We start from the raw sequence: 21729 nt of genomic DNA, 5'->3' as shown, positions 1-21729 counted from the left end.
ATATGTTTGTAATGACTTTTTAGTTTTTTACGAAAAGATGTACAAAAAGTAGAGAGAAAAAGAAAATTTTGACTTTTTAGTATAAATTATTAATTTTTTTATTTTTTTAATGACTTTTTAACTTTTAAGTTAAAAAGTAATGTTGTCCAACGAGTATTAAATAACTCACACAACTGTTTAAGAAAAGAAAAAAAAAATTGGCACATTCAACAGTGGCCCAATTTGCTTGCTCGCTGAGGAATCATTTTTTCCAAATTTTGTTTTTTTTGGGAGACTTTGATAGTCAATTCCTAGACAACTTTTTCTCACTGTTGTGGAAGAATGTCTCTTTCTCCATCTCAAATAGTATAATATACACTACATGGGCCTTTCTCTCCTATAAATTTGGTACGTTCTGCGAGCTCCTTCAGGTTTTGCTTGTCTGATAATAGGAGCTCTGCATCTTCTTGTGAGTCTCTCTCTCTCTCTCTCTCTCTCTACTTGTATTAACTTTGATCAAATTGTCTCTTTATCTGTCAATATTCTTGGTATGTAAACTGTTTTTTAGTTACTGATTTTGCTTCTTCAAGATTCATTCTTTGTGGGTAAAACCCATTGTGGAGTATTTATTCTGATTCCCAGTAGTCTATTTATTCAGTTTATTAGAAAACCCAAAAGAACATGAAACTGAAAAGAACAAAAGTTTCAATTGATAGAATCATAGATGGCCTTGGGTTGAGGCCCTTTAAAATTTGTTGGTTTTTCTCACTTTTTGAAATGCAAAATTCCTAATTAAGTGTTCATATTCTAGTTTGGTTAACATGTCTGTTTCAATTGATATTATGGCTTAATCCATTTAATATTTTTAATGGTATGGTTCATGTTAGCTAGAATTTTATTAATTTTAATTTTAAAATTTTTTTTTTTTTTTTGAAGCAACTTTTACATGTATTGTCTATTTTTATGAAAAGCAATGCATGCATTGGGGGAAATAACATGATTTTTTTAACATAATTTAGTACATTAATTGAAGTATTCTCTTATATTTGGAAGCTTTTTTTCAAAACTTTTAATTCTGAAAATAGTTATAATATTAGAAGCAGTGTCATGTTTAGCTGGCATTTGGGATTAAAACACTATTTTATCTACAATCAAATTAATTTAATAATCAATAGACTAAAAGGAAAATGTTTGACACTTTCGTTTGGGAAGTGGGTTGGTTTTTTGACTTTTTGACTTTTTTAGCTATTTTAGCCTGGGCTAAAAAGCTTGACTTGGGAATGACTTTTTGACTTTTTGGCTTTTTTGACTTTTTTTGTGAGAGAAGAGTGTAATGATTATAAATTGAATGTGACGTTTTGTTTGTTGTGGCTAAAATAGCCTATTTTGTCTTTTGTGACTATTTTAACAAAAAAAACCCAAGAAGCCTCTTCCCAAACAGAGGCTCCACAATTTGATCTCATAATAATATAGCATGATAGGACCCAGTGGTGGAGCCACATGGTGACCTCCCCTGTTTTTTTTTTTTTTTTTTTTTTTTTTTTTAACATATATATATAAATAAAATTTTAAACAAAAATAATAATTAAAATAACATATAAATAGTGATTGTTTTATTGAAAATAAAGTGACTACAACAAATTATATTTTTATGTATACAAATTTTGTGAAAAAATTTCAATATAAAGGTAATATCTATCATTATTAATATGCAAATATAATTAATCTCACTATATATATGTAAAAATTAATAGAGTGTTAGTTCTATTTGCATCTAGAGTTCACCCTTCATATGTTGCTTTACTATTGGTTGATGATATCATATGTCAATAATGACTTCATATTACTATTATATGAAATTTTTATTCAAAATTTGTAAAAATTTAATTTATCTTACCATTATATAATTTATTTTATGACTTAAATATATAATGTTTTAACATTGTCCATAATACACTAGTTACACGCAATATTTTTTTTTCGATTTTACTCAAAGTTAATTATAAAATTTTATGTGAAATACTTTTGTAATAATTTATTAAAACTTTTGTACTTAATATTAATTCAAAAATTATTATTATCTTCTTATTGTTAGTTATGAAAAAAAAAAAATTGTAATTAATAAATGCCGTTTTTTATTTGATTCGTGGGTCTCTAGCGTTTCTCTTTCTTAAGTTGCCTAGTGGTTGAGGCCGCTACCGGATAGAATGCTAGAAAGATAGCATTGCTCTGGATTGACACTAATTAAACTTGTTAATTTTGCTCTTAACCACTCAAGGGCAAACTGAAATCCCTGTATTAGTTAATTGTGCCTAGTGACACGTACACAGCCAAAAAATTGTTTTGGGAGGGGGGAAGGGATATTTGTTTAAAACAATTATGCTAGATAACTTTAACACATGGATTTTTTTTTTTTTTTTTTTTAACCTTAAAAAAAATTATGTAAAACATTATAACAATTATTCACCAAATAAGAAGTCACAATAAGTTAATCATAGTTTTAGCACTACTCATCAATTATAGATTACAAGTAAAAAAATTATGATAATTGTAACCAAATGATCACGATGTTTATCAATAATTACAAAAAAACAAAAACAAAAACAAAAACAAAAACAGAAGCCTACAAAATTTGTATTTATTGGTATGTGCGTTAGATAGCTTTAGGTGTTTGATCTCTCATGAACCCTAAGAAATTCTAATAATACTTTTATATGGGGTAATAGATCTGATCTGTTCTGTTCTTCTATAACATCGCTTGTTTGTTTTATTCTTTCCTTTTTTTTTTTTTTCTTTTTCCCTAACAAAGAAAGAAAAAAGGATTGTAGGAGTGTATTACCTAAAAGAGACTTAAAATAGTAACAAGAACACCTAGAATATATATTTAGGGTTGGTTTGGCAAGGGCTCATTGGACTTTTTTGGCTCAATGAGCCATAAAAGACAGAATAGGCTCATGAGTTACAACAGACAAAACATCACATTCAACCCCATAATCATTACACTCTTCTCTCACAAAAAAATCAAAAAAACCAAAAAGTCAAAAGTCCTTCCCAAACTAAGCTTTTGAGCCCAGGCTCATATAGTCAAAAAAGCCAAAAAGCCAAAAAGCCAACCCACTTCCCAAACGGATAAGCATCATTGTTCATATGTGCAAAAATATATTTGCTTGTATAGGACAATTATTTTATTTTATTTTTTTTTCTTTCACATTCTCATGAGGGGCAAGTGCCCCTTCTCGTCTCAAAAATCAAATCAATGAACTTTAGATGTGTCGATAGTTGTTCTCTCAATTTTGTTTTCTACTTTCTGTTTCCATTTTTTGTTTTTGAATTGAGAAAAGATAGGGATCATGAAAAAACTTTCATGAAACTGATCATGAAAAATTTATGACCCTTGGATTACTTTGATTAGTGTGTGGTGTTTTATTTTTAGTGTAATCCAAAGGTCATAAATATTTCATGATTATTTTCATGAAAGTTTTTTCATGATACCTAACATTGCTGTTATGAATTTTCAAAAAGCTGATCCACATGCATTTCTTTAATTGCATATGGCAACCTCTTGATTTCCTTTATCCTTTTTTTTTTTTTTTTTTTGATGACATGGTCTGTGTTCTTCAACTTATTGATTTTGAGACAGATTTTGGTGAATTAAAATGAGAAGGAAAAAAAAAAAAAACAGAAGATCAAGTTGCAGTCACATCTCACTTAAATACTTTTTGCTCATGCCAGTAGACAAATTGATTGCATTTCTTTTAACCTGTTTTCTGCTTTTTATGTGTTATGTGAGGTTTATCTGTTGAAAGTGTCCTCCTAGAGGGGGGTGAATGGGACTAAACAAAATTTTCTCACTTTATCCTCTCTCCTTTTTCCTTATTCACCTCTATGAATCTTATGTTTGGTCTTTAACAAATTATATTTTCTAAGTCACTAAGATTTTGTCTTTACTTAGTTGAGCTTGAAAATTAGCTAATTTTCTAACTCATCTCAATGAGATTATTTGTTTATTTTATTAATTTTAATCATTTGAGTTTAGAGCATACACTCAAATTAATGTGTAGCTTCAACAAATATGGAGTTAAATTCTAAGCTAACACAGTCACAACATACGCAATCAAATATAAGTTCCTTTCAATTAACATGTGAGTGTTGCATTCATCTCATTCACATATAAGTATAAAATTTATAGTGGTTTGGCACACCGTTGTGCCTACATCCACTCTTGGCATATCTTCTCGGAATTTCTCTACTAAACATGTGTTTTCGTTATGTTCACCTGAAACCTTTACATGAGGGTTTTCACTAGATTACTTTCACATACTACACAAGTGTAGGTTTTCTGGACTCACTGAAAAGTGAAAGCCAATAACATCAAAACACAAATTCCTATTACTTAAATTTAGGAGACGAATGTGTTTAAGACCGAAGTTTAGGTGTGTAATGATGAGTGTTAAAAGTCACACTAGCGCGATAAATATTCCTTTTACAATGCTAGAACACCAAAAGCTCCAAGAGCGAGTTCTTTACAACTTGCGTTGAAGGTTATTCATGCTCACATTTGCTTAACAAAGGTGGTAAATAATTAGAAATCTAATTTAGAATGTGTTGGAGGTGGTTGGACACCCACAAAGTTTTGTCTCATCAAGAAATACCAAATGGGAAATACCCAAGTATTTTCAAAGGTTATAAATTAGGAAGTACCAACAATCCAAAATAAGTGCCGTATCTGTGTCGGACACAAAGACACAACAGGGACACGCTTAATTACTCCATCCATCTCAAAATATTAGTCCATTTTAAAAAATTAAAGACTAAAATAACATGAATTTTAGATTAAAATAACATGAATTTTCTATTTTGCCTTTATTTTAAATTCATTAACATGAATATACACAAAAAGTATAATTATTACAATTGATGTTTCCCAAAAAAATTGTACTACTTTAATTTTAAATCAAATGGTAGTTCTTGAAAGCTAATATTTTTGAAGTGTAATAATTGTACTGTCAAAAAAAGTTGAATTTCACAAAAGGAACCAATATTTTGGGATGAACGGAGTAATTTATTTTCAATGGATACACGGGAGACACTTTGGAGACACACTAGGAACATACCAAGCTGTATTTTTTCTCATTTTCTTTAGTGTTTTTTTGATGAATGTTGAACATTGGAATGTTATTATTATTATTTTAGATTTAAATACTTAATAGATCATCCAAAAAATATATATATAAACTATAAGTGTTAATTTAAAGTACTTCTTTTTTTTATTATTAAAAAAATATAGAATTAGAGTTAGTTTTTATTAATATTGATTGTTTAAAAATGTAATATTAATCTAGATAGCATATAAACTTATATGAAAACATATTTTATTGTCGTGTGCTAACCATGTTCGTGTCTCCATTTTTTTAAAATCACCATATCGTGTGTTTGCATCCGTATCCGTATTCGTGTTTCTTAGACTATAAACGACTAGTTGTTCTTAAAACAACCTCCAATTGGCCTGCCAAAATTTCCCACTTGGTCGGCCAAGCCATTTGGGCATGGTTTTAGGACATCCAATTTGGTTGACCATGAGTCCATGACTAATGTTTTGTTAGACCAACCTATGCGTACATAAAACTCTTCTCTAGATCCTGCTTTAGTCGACCAACCTATGTGGTTTGGTTGGCCAACTGACTTGACAGAATCTCTGTCGAGTAATATTAAGCCCTTTTCTTAAGATATTCTTGGTTTCTGCCTTGTCAAAAGTTGTCTTTATGTTGGTGAAGCTTCTCCTTGACTTCTCTTGTGAATCTTGTAAACTCCCGTGAAGCTTCTCCTTGAACTTCTTAAGAAATTACATGTTCACAAGGCATTAACATCTATCCAAAATACAAACAATTACACCAGTGGTTCAAAGAGCTAGAGAGAGATACAATTAAGGATGCTCTAATGGCTTACATCTTTCAGAACAAAGGGTTTTGATTTCACAAACTAGAATAATGTCTGGAGAAGTTAGAATAATGTCTGGACATGTTTTGACCGGAGGAACCACAATGAGTACACTTGCGATCACCACATGGAACGGAACCACCACCACGAGAATATCCGCCACGAGAACCACCACCACCGTGGGAGCCATGAGAAGAACTACCACGGGAATTATAGCCACGAGAACTAGTATAAGAGCCACGATGACTTGAGTTGCCATGAAAAGCACCACGGAGATGACCACGATCACCACTATTAGAGATCAATGTAGATGAGGATACAGATGGAGAAGAGGAGCCAGATATGACATGACTCTGTTCCAAGGATGAACACAACAAGCAAGAATCATTAGCAGTAGAAGGTAACGTCTCACTAGCAAGAATCTGATCCCTGTAACTTTGCAAGTTAGAATCTAGGCCTGTGAATAAGGATGTCATCATAAACTCTTCCCAATATTTCTTCTGTTAAGCTAAATCCGTAGTAAAGGGATGATGTTGCAATAATTGATCCCACAAATTCTTAAGGCCATTGTAATAGTCTGAAAGGAAATGACCACTCTACCGAGTAGCAAAGATCTGTTCGTACTTATAAACTCGAGAAACGTTACTCTGATGGAAAATGACTCGGCAAGAGAGTTCCAAATCTGTTTAGACGTTTCGCAAAATTCAATGGTAGTAGCAACCCGAGGTTCCAAACTATGCCAAAGCCACCATATAAAACCGAAATCATAACTAGACCAATCATCATACTATTTACCATTTGGTTTGAAAGGGAGATGATTTCTTCTTGCCACGCGAGAAAACCTTCACTATGTGAGCCCAAGCCAAATAGTTCAACCATTTAATTTCTTGGCTGTAATAGATTTAGGCATCTCATTATCTTTAACCACTGGAGGCTTTGTCTCAGCCATGATAATCAGGCACACAAATATCAAAAAGCAAAAAATAAATACAGGGCAATATCACAAGCAACGAAGAAACCCAATCTCAACAAAGAATGACCCAACACACACCCAACAATTGGGAGAACACCAACACAGCAGCAAGGAAATAAAAAAAAAATAAGGACTCGATCAGTCAGGAGATAAAATTTTCGAGCACCGTGAGGAGCCAAACACAAACTCCAACCCAGCGCCAACAAATCAAACAAAACAACCTCAAGGATGCATCTTCTATCAAATTCGACACCCAGGGTTTGTGTTCCAACCAGTAAAATCCTTGAATAACACTCCAAATCACAGATAAAAAAAATGAGACCAAAAAACTCGAAAATCATTCAAAAATCAGAAACTCACATCAATTGTTGTAAAAAAATTCCACAAAAAATTATGATTATTATCAGAAGGGAAAAACGAACCTGAGGAGGCCAACTTGTCCATATAGGTTTGATGTCACGCTGATGTCATCGTACTGATGATAATGGCCCCGCTGTTTAAACAACTTATAGATTATACCTTAACAAATTATAGATTATGACTTTAATCAGAAGTTAATCTGTTTGGTATAATTGTTGAATTATAGATTTAAGTTGCTGAATAGTGTTTGTTAAATAAGCTGTGAAATAGTTTTTTTAATTAATTTTTATTATTTATTATTTACTAATTGTCTACATTTCTCATAAATAATAATAATAATAATCTACAGTCCATTTGGGTCTTTTAATTTTTTTTTAAAAAAAAATAAAAAATAAAATATAAGAGTATAACCATTAATTAACATGTCCATAGTAGAAGCTGATAATCAGAAGTAAGGGGTGAACAACTTCTCAGAATCAGCTTTTTTGAGTTAATATAAACTATTAGAATCAGAAACTGTTTAAAATAAGTTTAACCAAACAGTCTAAAATAACTTTTTCAAAGCTAAAAGCTATAAGTTAGCTTTGAAAAGCTGAAACAAACAGCCCCAATGTCAGCACGTCTCTACCACCTCACGATGATCTCCAGAATTTGCTGAACACTTTCTAGAGGAGAATCGGTAGATTTGGTACCAAGTTAGAGTGTAAAACATGTGAAACTAGGGTTAGATTGTGCCTGTTTGGCAAAAATTATTTACAGCTTATTTCAGCTTTCAGCTTAATTTAAGCTATTTTGATGTGTTTGGTTTAGCTTATAGCTTTGTGGAAGTCAGAAATCAGCTTATTCTTTGAGTGGGGCAGGAGATGCTTTAAGAATAAGCTGGAAATCAACTTAAACTGAAAGTTATAAGCTATAAGCTGTTTAGGCATAAGCTATAAGCACTTTCCCACAGCTGTACCAAACAGGGCTATTATAGATAAGAAGAAGAGGAGAAAATAGGGTTTTGGGTTATTAATTAAACCCTCCACGAACAGCTTGTATATATATGAAAGAAAAGACAGAAAATACAATATGACCATAGTACACCTTCAACTTAACATAAAAAATAACGTATGACTATTCTAACAGAGAGAGAATGAAAAAATTGAGGAAAAAGAAGAGAGAGTACCTCTATTTATAGTGAAGGGACAAAATGGGTTATAGGGCCCAAGATTACATAAAATATGAAGTAAAAAATCCCAAAAGTTGGGCGCAAAACATGGTTGAAATGTCTTAGTGTTTTTGTCAAGTGTTGACATCTCAAAGAGAGGTGTCGACACCCACGTGCATAGGTGTGAAGGAACAAGTTCAACACAGGCGAGGCGCGACGCCGACACCAGGAAGCCCAGGTGTTGACACCAGGAAGCAGTGTGCACTAAATCACTCCATGCTAGACAGTGTCGACCCCAAGATGCCCAAGTGTCGACACTTCCAAGTAATGTGCACCTGGGTCTCTCCCGTCTAGACGGTGTCGACACCAGGAAGAGAGTGTCGACACTCGAAAATAGCAAGTAGAGGGAGGGAAGGAAGGAAGGCAAGTGTCGACACCCAAAACAAGATTTCAAGGTCCTAAGGCATATTTCTGACAGATCTATACACAATTAGACGTCCTAATCAAAGTATAGATCGGATTTTTCACTCAACTAACACCAAAATACACCAACCAAAGGATTTTAAATAACAGAGTAATGGAATTAAATGCATCACAAAGGCTTAATAAGCATGAATGTTACCAATCTCCAAAGTCTCCAAGGCTTCTAGGCTTTCCAATGTGCTCCCCACAACAATGGTTTAGGTTTCTGTCTTAGATCGCACATACAAAGTCACAAAATTGCCAACCTATGCTAGTCCTAGTCTATGTTACATGGACTTAGGTAGGAGTATTAGGTGTGGGTGCATGTCCAAGCATCATACATTCGTAAACTTAAAATTTAATATACTTTTTTCAAAGGTGGTGGGCACATCATGGGAACTTATATATATATATATATATTGCATATTGTATAATATTAGTAGATGTGATATTGTAAATTATATAAAAAATGTGTTCAAAATTAAATAGAATTTAAGGAAAATATGGTACTTATATTTCGCATCCATGTGAGACTATAAATGTTTCTTAACTAGGAAATGTAACTTTCGTTTTCTTCATACATAATAAAAATTCAGAGGATTCAAGTGTCTAAAATGGGTATGCGTGTGTCAGCCATATATCTCACACCATTACCGTTGTCATATTTGGTAGACACGGGTACTTTGTTTGGGGTAATTTGAAGAGTCCATATAACACTGGCATGAAAGAAGAGAAGGGGAACAAAGATGAAGCAAGAAGAGAAGCAAATGGAAGGGGGAGATCATTTTAGAGATGAAGAGAAGAAGAGAAAAAGGAAAGGGAGGAAAATAATACCAATGTAATATCCTTTCTTAAATACTTATGTTAAACTCTCCAAAACCTATTACATATAGGCCTATTTATAGGAATCCTATGAAGCCTTAATTGAAGTTACCCAAAAATAAATAAATAAATAAATAAATAAATAAATAAAAGTAATAATAATTAAATCTTAAATCATAAAATAAACCTAATAACTCCTGAAATAAATGGATACTAAAATAAATTACTAAATCTCTAATTAATTCTTTTTCCAATTCCTTTTCCTTAGCCATCAGTAGTTCTTGGTGATGATACATCTGATATCTCTTGGCATTGTATGTCTTGAGGAACATGAAGTTATTGCCTCTTACTTTGTACAATCATTTTAGTTGGTGGCTTTTGGGGTTTGATTGTAGAAAAGAGGCAAAAAAGGAGAAGATGAAAAAGATACTGTAGAAATGAAGTTTATATTCTTCTTGTTGATTAACATATTTTATTAATTATGGAGACTGCATAGGAACCCTTAAAGCATCTAAGGAGTAAGATGACCTGAAACTATAGCCAATTTTTTTTGCATATGATAATAATAATAATAATAATTATTATTATTTTCATATTACAGTGTGTGTCGTACCGTACTTTCAAGTTATAGCCTTTTACTACTCAAATGCTTTCAAGCATCAGGTGGTATATTTCACAATCAGCCAATTATTTGTTTTTGTTTTTGTTTTACTTCCAATTGTAATTGTGCTTTCGATCCTCACATTTTATGTATTATAGTAGGAAGTCTTATCTTTTCATTTCGTTTCCTTACTGTTCTTTTCTTATTTGCCATTCCTGATTAAGTATTGTCATAATGAGACTGCAGGTAAAGTCACTTGGATTTGATGGGTAAGAAAATTGACTTGGCTGGGTTTCCTTGCCTTGTGTCTGAGGAAACTGTTAAGGAATTGGTAGAGCAATACGCAGGAACGGGAACTGTATATCTTGTACAGGTTAAGGAGCCCAGAAAAAAAGAGTCAAGAGTATATGCCAGAGTTCAATTCACAACTGTTGAAAATGCTGATCTTATTATCTCTTTGGCAGATGAAAGGAAAATATATTATGAAACTTCTTATTTGAAGGCTTACCCAAAGGAATTTGATATTGAACGAGAGCCAAAGGTGTACGTGCATGACATGGAGGCTGAAACTTTGTATTTTGGATGTCAGACCTCAGAGGACATGTTTTCAGTGCTCTGGAAAAGTGAAAATGTCCCTGTGGAATTTTGGTTTCGCCAAAGAAAACTGCGTTTCTTCCTGTCCTACCTTTCTGTCGAGTACAAGCTTGAGCTACTTTATGAGAACATCTGGCAGATTGAGCTTCGTTGTCCACCTGATAAATCCGAAAAATTTCTTCTTATTCAGGTTTGTTCCACTTGGATGTTTTACCATTAGCATTCCATTATTTGCTTTTCTCCGTACTCTTGCTTCTCAATAAACTGACGTCCTTTTGAACACTTTCACGCCCATGGATCAAATTACTTGTGTGTCTAGATTGGGTGGTTATTTGGATTTTGATTATGTGAAATTATTTTTGATTTTGCTATCTGCAAGCAACATCACAACTTATCATAAAGAAAAACAGCATCACAATTTAGTATGTCTCAGCAATTTTGGAATGACTAGAGATTCAAATTTTACAGTCTTCATCAAGTGATTAGTGTTGAATTTATAAATTTTTGATGACATAGGCTGTTTGATTCATTGTTTCAGGGTGTCATAATAGACATACCTGATGGAACTACCATATTTTGTGGAATCTAGCGAAGCTGAACTCGATTTGATAAAATGTTTGAGGTGCTTAGGGGTATTTAGATGATCTTGGAAGGGAGGACTTTTGTGAATGAAATGTTGGTGCAAAATTGGTAAATGTGATGGAAGGAGATAAAACATAAAATAATTAGGATTGCTTTAATGTGCGTTATAGTATCACTTTCTTTTAAGACGATATTCGCCCCCACCAATTCTATCGAATATGGTCTGCACTGGATTACCCGCAAATCTCCCTCCAGGATACAATGAAGCCCAGTTTAAAAATTGATATCTGACTACGTTATACACAAACGAAATCAGATTCCGAATACCTTTGGATTTTTCTAATCCACCAAGTAGAAGAGGAAAATAGCAATATGAATTCTTAGAGAGAAAATCCATGAAAATTCTATGGATTTCGTATTTTCCAACCCATTCTGCCCTTCATATAGGCATGGGTTTGTGTCCCCTTAGATCAAAAGTCGTGTCCATTAGATTAAAAAGTAACACCCTTTGGATCCAAGAGTCAGGTCTTTTGATTTAAATCCAATGATTACACCTCTTGATTTAAATCCAAAAGTCATATCTTTCTAATAATTCATATAACTAAATTATATATTTAAATGTATATAAATTAGGCTTCTCAGCTTCAGACTCAACCTTAACATAGGATGAACATCCCAAAGCTGACTCCAAGCATGACTAAGAATATCATCAAACTTAGAGTTAGCCATCCAAAAATTAAAGAATTTGAAAGGTCTCTTCCTCACACAATTAGGCCAAATGGTGACAATAACAGAACAATGATCAGAAACAGCTTCAGATTCTGGAAAGTAATCTTGCCAAACATAGTTCACCAAGGCCCTATCAATTCTACTCTTTTTATCCCCCATACCACCACTCTTATTAGACCACGTAAACCAGAATCTTTTGGCAGTTAGACCATCAACTTCAATGTCCACCAGACATGCATTAAACTCAGAAGCAGCCGTCCTATCATACCCTTGAGAAGCAAATCTTTTATTAGATCTTCTCACAGCATTAAAGTCACCCAACAGAATCCAGGCATCAGAATTAACCCTATAATGTAGATCTCGCAACTCATACCAATGCAAGCTCCTATCAGATACCTGTGTCGACAGGACATGACACGACACGACACGGGTGCGGGTGCGGGTGCGGGTGTGGGTGTGAGATCTGTGTCGGATTCGCCTCTTCTCTCTCGGACACGGCTAATCAAAAAGGAAGGAGGTTGAGATACTTACATTGACGTTGGGTTCAAGATCTTGATTGTGTCTTTCGATCTTCTTCTCTGTCTCGATCTCCTTTTCTCTCTTTATCACCACAAATTTTTTTCACTAGTTTTCAGAGGTTCCACCATTGTAGGTTTTGTTAGAGTTTTGGGAGAGAGGCTTTTTGGGGTATGGATGTGTGCATTTGAATAGGTGGAATGTTTTTACAAGAATAATTTTGGTATTATTTTGAGGGAGAAATGAAATTTTAAGGGTTTTATGATTTCTAAATGGGGGTGTAAAGAAATGAAGGATCCAAAATAATTGACAGGGTGTTAATAGCAACACTCTTTTGATAAGGAATGATGTGTACTAAGTAAAACTTGAAATTTGAATATCATTAAATTTGTGTCTTGAAAATAGATGAGGACTGAGAGGGTTTAATACGTGGAAATAGAATTACCCCTCTAAAAAGGACCCAAGGGAATGATTTTGATTAAAAAATTTAAAAAATTAAAAATTAAAGGTTATGAGTTCAAATTGATGGGCAAAATTGTGATCAACATATAATTTATCACTTTATGGGCCATACATGTTTTGCTGAGATATTATGTTGTACTCTTTTGACATCTCGTGTTGGAAAATTATTGGATATTACGTTGCACGTTTTGGTGTTTGGCATAAGAGTAATGTTAGGGATTATGAAAAAAATATTATAAAGATGATCATGAAAGATTCTCTACCTTCGGATTACATATACAATAAAATACCACACACTAATCAAATTATGAAAAATCTTCATGATGCATTTCATGATATTTTTTTCATAATTCCTAATATTATTCTTGGCATAAAGTTAAAAAAAATTATATTCTTTAAAAAAAAAAAATTTTATTTTTAAATTGTGTCATTGTTTTTCTTTTTTTGTCCATCTTGTATAGTAAACATAGGGGTGCTCGCAGATCGGTTTTTGATGGTTCAATTTGTGATTTGGACCCGCCAGCATATCTGTGGTTTAAGAAAAATTGAACCCGCAACCACTCGCAATGCGGATTGTGGTTTGTGCATATAGGGTTCGCGGATGTGCGGGCGGTTGTGAGCGGTTTGCGGATTGGATTTTACCTTTAAATGTTATTTTTTGGCTTGTTTTTTTTTTGCTTTTCATTTTTTAAATTTTCTTTTTGGGCCTTTTTCCTCCATTTTTTAAATATTATTTTGGGCCGTAAATCGCATATTTCTTATCATGAAATCATTATCTTCCAAATGATTTATCCCAAATAAATTACAACCTATCTATCCAATTTACTTCTAGAATGAAATAGACTATAAGTACAAGTCAAGATCAGTCAATTAACTCACATTTACTTTGTAGAAAAGGTATAAGCTAAACAATGTATATAGATGCGAGCAGGTGAGTACGGGTGCGGATAAAACCTGCAAAACAGGAAAATCATAACTCGTATCCGACCCTAACAATTATGCAAAATTGGCCAAATATGTGCAGAATGTTTGGGTTGGGCGGCTTTCTCGCCCTAGTAAACAAATCTACAAAGTCAATAAATAAATAAATAAATAAGAAAAAAAAACTAATTCTTTTTCATCTTTTTTGAACTTTTTTTTAATCTTTCCAATCGGTCTAATCGAATAAAACACGAAAGAATTAAGTTTTTAATTTTTTTTACTAAAAAAAAAAGAAGAAAGGAAAATAACAAAAAGTAATAAAATAAAACTAAAATAAAACAACACAAAACCTAAACACCTAAATGGTTAGTCTCTCAGATTGTCTGAATTTCAAAGTCTAAACCAATTGAAAAATAAAAAATAACATATCAGTGAAAATTTTTAAAAATAATTTTAAATAAATGAAAAATTTTATAAAATTAATTTTTAATGTTGTAGGATTTATCATTAATAAGTAAATAATTTTTTTCAGTTACTCTGAAAAGAAATTCTCCCTTAAAAAAACAAATATCACATTACATCTACTCTTATGACACTCAAAAATTGTTGATTCCATGAAGGAAACACTATTAATTGTCAAGAATCATATATTGTTATGGGTGTTCATCTACTGTTGTGGGTGTTCTTCTTCTTTAACATTGGTTTTCGATGGTGATTGACATCGGCGGAGTTAAGTAGCAACGGCAGGGATGGCGGGGCTAAGGATTTTTAGATGTGGATCTTATTTTTCAAATCACATCTATGAATAGATTAGTGGTTTTTCTACGCCGCTACTAGTTTTTTGGTGAATTTTATAGTTTGTTATTGTAGTTTCAATAGGTTTTCTTATTTGGTCCTTTGTTGTTTTGTTTTTAATGTTCTATATGATGTTAATTCATTTTTTAATATAACTGCTTTATAATTTTTCCATAAAAAATATTCTTCTCTATTTCAAAACATTTATAAATACAAAATTTTATAGTACACTCTTTTTTCTGACATGTATATCATATGCTCAATTACAACGTTTGTAGTCTTTGATTATGATTTATTGTGCCTTTGGCTATGATGTTGTGTTATTTGATTATGACTTATTATTGTATGAATTATGACTTATTGTAGTGTTAATTATAACATATTGTGATTTTTATTTTGGCCATTGTCGAATAGGTATTTGGTTGTGCATTAAGTACTATATGGTTACAACTCTTAGCCTTAATCTATTGTCGTTATTATTTTGATTATGTCTTAAGTGGTGTTTACCTATTTAATTTTTTTTAGTTATGACTGAAAATGATTTAATTATGATATTTGCAATATTAGCATGACAATGTTATAATTTACACATGGTACACATTGATATGTATTGTAGAATGACCATTTACAACTATTAAATCACGAGAGAATCTTGAGAAATATCCACACACAAAAAATCATATATATTTTAAGATAAGAAAACAAATGTAACACCAGCCTTCTTAAATTTACTGTTGATTCTATGGTTTATCTTAATCATGTGTTTATATGTGACATGTGCTTATCCATGTGTGTTAACTCTGTGCTATGTGCTATTTGAATGATGTGTTGATTGACAGATATGTTAGGATGTGAAATAGACCTGTCTGAATCGCTGAACCATAGGGTTAAATTAAATACTTGGAACTAAGTAATTGAAGTCTAAATTTGCCTTAGCACAACTAAGTTTGTTAATTAGATTCTAGTGAGCCTTAATTTGAATTAATGTAATTTAAGCCTAATGTTAATTGGTGATAGATATTTGATTATTGAGAACTCAATAATAAAATATGTTAGACTTGTGGATGTGTTGGGTCAAAAACAAAATATCTGTGTGTGTGTGTGTGTGTGTGTGTGTGTGTGTGAGAGAGAGAGAGAGAGAGAGAGAGAGAGAGAGAGAGAGACTCAAAAGAGAAAGATGAGAGAAGAAGAAGAAGAAGAAGACGAAGAAGAAGAGGAGGAGGAGGAGGAGGAGGAGAAGAGAGGGATTTGGGCAAATCTTCACCAAACTAACCCTTTAAGGTAAGAATTCTTTTCCAATGTCTTGAATCTAAGTTGTTTATCCTTTAACTCATAGAATGTAACTGGAAAAAAAATTAGGGATTAGGTGGTGTGAGTTCATGTAGAGAACCTTAAGGGGGAAATTAAAGAAATAGTTAAAGCTCTTGGCATACATGGCATTATTCATGATCAATCACTTGTTCTTGCATAAGTTTTGAGTTTCTTATGGATTTTTAGAAGCATAGAACTCCCATATGCATAATTCTTGTTTTTCTTTTTAACTTTAAGTTTTGTTCTTGTGAATGGGCAATTAAGTTTTGTTTTAAAGTTGTGATTTTGGTTTGAAGTTAGAAATGGCCCATTCAACATGTTTTAGTAAGTTTTGAACCTTGATTTGTGAAAAAATGGAGTGAGTTTTTGGAAAGGTTGGAGTTCAAAAACATAGCAGATTTTTGGTTCTAAAAAACCTAGAACTGCACGTGCGGCGGGGAGGGCCGCACGCACGGAAAACAGAGCAGGGGAGCTATGCATTCTAAAATAATTGCACGTGCGCCGTAGGAGTTCCGCACGTGCGGACTGGCTCGGTTTTGTTTTTCTACTTCATTTTTCTATTTTCCGAGCTTCTGTTAGCATGATTTTCATATGTATTTGACGTTCATATGCATTTTAAGGGCATAATAGAGAATAAAGAACAATTCAAGCTAACTGAACTAACAAGTAATGATAACAACTAGCTGATTGGACTGTGAATTGAACGTGTTATGCTTATATGTGTCTGTGTAGGTCAAATGCTCCGATCCACGTGTTTTGTAGAGCCAATTGCGAGTAGCACTGTTGTAAAGATATGTTCAATTATGAGTATTTTCCGATTTATACTATACCCTATTTCTGAAATGATTCTCCTGCTTAACTGAATGACTGTCCTGTTTTTCTTGAACTGTATTCGTGGCATCCGTAGCATCTGTTTACTGTTATTGTTACAGAGATCTCTGTCAGTTCCAATGTTTGAAACTTCTGTTTACTATATTGATGGCCATCATATATGACTGTCCGGTCTTCATGACCGTCTGTACTGTTCTGCTATGGGATGTACTACATATGACGACTATGCTTTCTGTATGAGATATGAATCTGTTAAGCATAAGATTCTAATTTTCTGATTACTGCAAAAATTGAATGTTTTGGATATAAGGACATCATTCATAACCTCTTTACACTGTTGTTATTCACTGGGTTCTAACTCATTCTTTTATATATGTATGTAGGTGATCCTGTGCAAGATGGGGCGTAGTGGCGTCAACCTAGTCTCCGTTTTGTCAAGCCAACTTTTGTGCCTCACTACGAGGTTCCCATCAGTCAAGTGTTAAGGCTTTTTGGTGGCCTAGAGATCACTCTTTTGAGAATTTTCTAAGGATATAAAAGTTTTCTTAACTCTGGTGCATCTGTATAATGGATTCAGTTTTGTTATGTTTGAGATACAAGTTTGCTATGGATTTTGTACATGTGTATATATATATATAAAAGTTCATTTTGTTCCATTTTAGTCTTCACAGCTTGTTGGATGTTTATTTTCTTATTTATTAGCTTCCACTAGCCCCGATTATTTGATTTGTATAGGAAGGCATTTGGTAATCATGGATTAATGGCTGGTTACAACTCTAAACCTATAGGAGCGAGTTTGGGTCGTGACAACAAATATTTAGGTAGAGAGGATTTTTGCCCAGATTAATAAACACAAAATCTTAAAATGCCAAAATTTTGCCAAAAGCATAGAAAGATTCTAAAAATAACAGAAAATTGCAAAAAAATGAAAGGGACAAAAACATTTTGCAAATCAGTGGGTTATTTCCCAAAATAACAATAGAGATGAAAGTAAAATAAAAATTACAAGCACATGGTATCATAGTCTTAACTAGACCAAAATAATCCCTCTAACATTTTCCTATTCTCCTTTCTTTGCACTCTGACGCCCAACATCGATGCCAGTCTTCCAAGCCTTCTCTACTCTTAGCCGTTCTCTACCATTGTAACTGTAAAGTTCTGGTGTCCCACATCGGGAATGGAGGGAGAGTTCCTGGGTTATAAAAAGTAAAAACCTGAACCTTTATATAGCATCGAGGCCTTTTCCCGGGTGGTGAGATCGCTAGCAGAACTCCCCAATTAAGCGTCCCACATCGGGAATGGAGGGAGAGTTCCTGGGTTATAAAAAGTAAAAACCTGAACCTTTATATAGCATCGAGGCCTTTTCCCGGGTGGTGAGATCGCTAGCAGAACTCCCCAATTAAGCGTGCTTAGGATGGAGTAGTTCTGGGATGAGTGACCCACTAGGAAGAACAAATCCATGCGGGCGTGGCCCAAAGTGAACAATATTGATGACGTGTGAAGGGTTGGGGCGTTACAAATGGTATCAGAGCCGACTCTCTGAAGCACCAAGTGTGGGCCACTGGTGTCTCTCGGTGCATGTGAGCAAGCTTGTGAGCTGACAAGCTACTGCATGGGGACATGTAGCCCTAAGGGGGGAGGATTGTAAGGTCCCGGTGTCCCACATCGAGAATGGAGGGAGAGTTCCTGGGCTATAAAGTGTAAAAACCTAAACCCTTATATAGCATCGAGGCATTTTCCTAGGTGGTGAAATCCCTAGCAGAACTCCCTAGTTAAGCGTGCTTAGGCTAGAGTACTTCTGGGATGGGTGACCCACTGTTAAGAACAAATTCGTGCGGACGTAACCCAAAACGGACAATATCGATGACATGTGAAGGGTTGAGGCGTTACAGCAACCCTTCTCCGACCCCTCTCCTACCATCACAGCACCTCTCATATCCCTTTATTCGCATTCTTTCCATACCAGCGACCCATGCCCCAACTTTGCCCTAAACCACCACCGCAAACACACAGAGAGGAAATGAGAAATGAGAGATTTACATAAAGATGGAAAAAAGAGAGATATATAGATCTGGTGGGGGTTGTGTCGATGGTAAGGGTGGCTGAAGAGAGTTCAAATCCTCTTCTTATATTCTCTTCTAGCCTCTCTACTTGAGACGGTCCAGATGCACCCAAACAGATCCAGCGGTCCATATCTGCCTAGTAAAAAAAAAATCAAAACAATTTGAAAATCAAAATTTCCCGCGCGAAGCTATACATACAGGTTATACACATTTGACCTCAGTCTCAGTCTCAGCCTCAGCCTCAACCTCACCCTCACCTTCACCTTCACAATCTTCTCCTCTACCAAACCCAGCCTCACCGACGACCCACTCTTGAAACCCAAGGTGGATTGATTCTTTCTGCTTTGCAAGCCAGAGCCCTCATGCTCTTCTCCTCCACCTCACCGAACCCATTGCACTGGTAACCCTCTCGACGGTGACCCACTCCCCAAACGTAACCCATTGTTTTGCCTTCATTCTCTATGCCCTGACTTCGCGAACCATAGTTCCCCTGCAAGCAAACCAGTCTCTGTAGCTTCAATCATCCACTGGTTAGTCTTCATTGTCTCTGTAATTGATTATTTCAGCTTAATTTGTTTGATACATGAAATCAATCATGTGATATAATTTTTCCCTGTTGGTAATTTTTGTTGATATCCTTGGTCTTGACATACATAATTTTTGCCCGTTGGTAATGGTAATTTTTGCCTATTGGTAATGGTTCTTCTTGATCTTGACATACATAAGTTGAAGATATTCATGTTTATATGTCAACAACTTAACTGATGCACAAAAAATTTATGTTTGTATGTCAATTTCGTTATCCTATTAAACCATGAACCAACCAATATGAACACTTAAAAGATATTTCAATAACTTAATTGATGCACTGAGAATTTTGCTGGTATACATAATAATAGTTCAAAAATTAGGGGAATTTTCAAATTTTGTTCTTATATTTTGTTAGTTTGACAAATATAAACACTTCAAAGATATTTTCGATTTTTTCAAAAATCATTTCTACCATCTAAAAGATAAAATCATATGAAAAAGATGTTGTTCATCCTGGTAAATATGATGAAGGCTTGTTGAATTGGGTTGGACTTTTGTTTGTAATTGGCTTTATGCAAAGCCATAGTTTTAGTCAGCATCCAAGTAATCTTCACTTTTCTTATGACCTCAACCCATGTCTTTTTTGACCTACCTTTTCACTTTTCTCACAATGATTAAAGATGGATTTTTATTTTTATTTTTTTGTGTGTAACAGATGTAACATTTTTTTTTTTTGCAGCAGATATAATTTATATGACTTATTCTGTAGCTAACATTTGATTTATATGGCTTTTCAGTTGCATTTTGATATGGATGTGGAACTTGAAAATGATTGTGCTTGGAAGCCAAAAGAGGGAATGACATTTGATTCAGAACAAAGTGCGTATGATTTTTATAATGCATATGGAGGAAGAATGGGGTTTAGCATAAGAAGTGATTATTGTAGCAAGAACAAGTTCACTAACCAACTTATTTCTAGAATTTTGGTTTGCAACAAGGAGGAATTTCGGAAGGTTAACCAGTGAGACTCATTGATAAAAAAACCCTAGAGCTGCAACTAGGATTGGTTGTAAGGCTCAACTTTGTGTTAAATTAGATGCGGGCACTAGGAAATTTGTTGTGATTGATTTCAAAGAAAAACACAACCATTGCATCACCCGAGTGTGCCCACATGTTGCCGTCACAAAGAAAGATATTGACTACCCAAGCAATTGAGTTAGATTTGGCCACACAATCTGGTCTTTGTTTAGGCCAGTCTTCTGAACTCATGGGTAGGGAAGCTAGTCAGAGGCAATGTCTTGGGTTTACAAAATTATACCAAAACAATTATTTGAGAATGAAAAGACAACAAAGTTTATGCAATACTTTAAAGAAAAATGTTTGTAGAATCCTTCTTTTTTTTTATGCTTTCCAGTTAGATAATGAGGAGCAAATAACGAATATGTTTTGGGCCGATTTAGAAATGATCATGGATTATGCCCAATTTGGTGATGTAGTTACATTTGATACGACTTACAAGTTAAACAAAGAACATAGACCCTTTGCATCTTTTGTGGGATTCAACCATTATAGGGAAACAATTATATTTGGTGCAACCTTGTTGTATGATGAGACTGCCGAATCGTTTGTATAGTTGTTTCAAACTTTTTAAGAGGCTATGTGAAGAAAGGCAGCAAAAACTTTGTTCACCGATCAAGATGCTGCAATGGCTAAAGCCATACCTATTGTTATGCCTGACATGAGTCACCAATTGTGTACTTGGCATTTGATGCAAAATGCATTAAAACATATTAATTGTCTCTTCCAAGATAAGGGGTTAAAGGGTGTACTAAGTAAATTCCTGTTTGACATTGAAGATGAAAATGAATGCAAGTTAGAGTGGGCTGAAATGCTTGATAAATATGATGCTCATGATAATCATTGGTTGAAATTGACTCTTGCGATGAAAGAAAAATAGGGCTGACCATATGTTAGATCGATATGGGTTACGGAAATGAGTACCACACAACTTAGTAAATCTTTTAATACTTTTTCGAAGGATTACATTCATTCTGATTTTAATTTAAATGAATTCTTCATGCATTTCGAAAGGGTACTTTATGAGAAGCGA

General features: G+C 33.8%; 1 protein-coding gene across 1 annotated transcript; it reads left to right on the top strand.

The window, feature by feature from the left end:
• Positions 1-304: 304 nt before the first annotated feature.
• LOC145801933 (RNA-dependent RNA polymerase 1-like) lies at positions 305-17681 on the top strand. Its single transcript, XM_082893855.1, has 3 exons — positions 305-448; positions 10531-11068; positions 17409-17681. Exons 2-3 carry the CDS (start codon positions 10550-10552, stop codon positions 17508-17510), a joined length of 621 nt encoding a protein of 206 aa, XP_082749981.1. The 5' UTR covers positions 305-448; positions 10531-10549; the 3' UTR covers positions 17511-17681.
• Positions 17682-21729: the final 4048 nt, after the last annotated feature.

This window comes from Camellia sinensis, chromosome 11 (assembly GCF_055761805.1).
Source record: "Camellia sinensis isolate YWXY chromosome 11, ASM5576180v1, whole genome shotgun sequence".
In the NCBI taxonomy this organism is placed as follows: Eukaryota; Viridiplantae; Streptophyta; class Magnoliopsida; order Ericales; family Theaceae; genus Camellia; species Camellia sinensis.
Note: the sequence above shows the minus strand (reverse complement) of the source record. Positions and strands in the feature narration are given on the sequence as shown.

Excerpts from the sequence above, each read along its gene's own strand:
- LOC145801933 (XM_082893855.1), top strand. The coding sequence starts at position 10,550 with ATGGGTAAGAAAATTGACTTGGCTGGGTTTCCTTGCCTTGTGTCTGAG. Across the intron at positions 11,069-17,408 it reads AAAAATTTCTTCTTATTCAG|GTGATCCTGTGCAAGATGGG; the intron begins GTTTGTTCCACT and ends ATATGTATGTAG.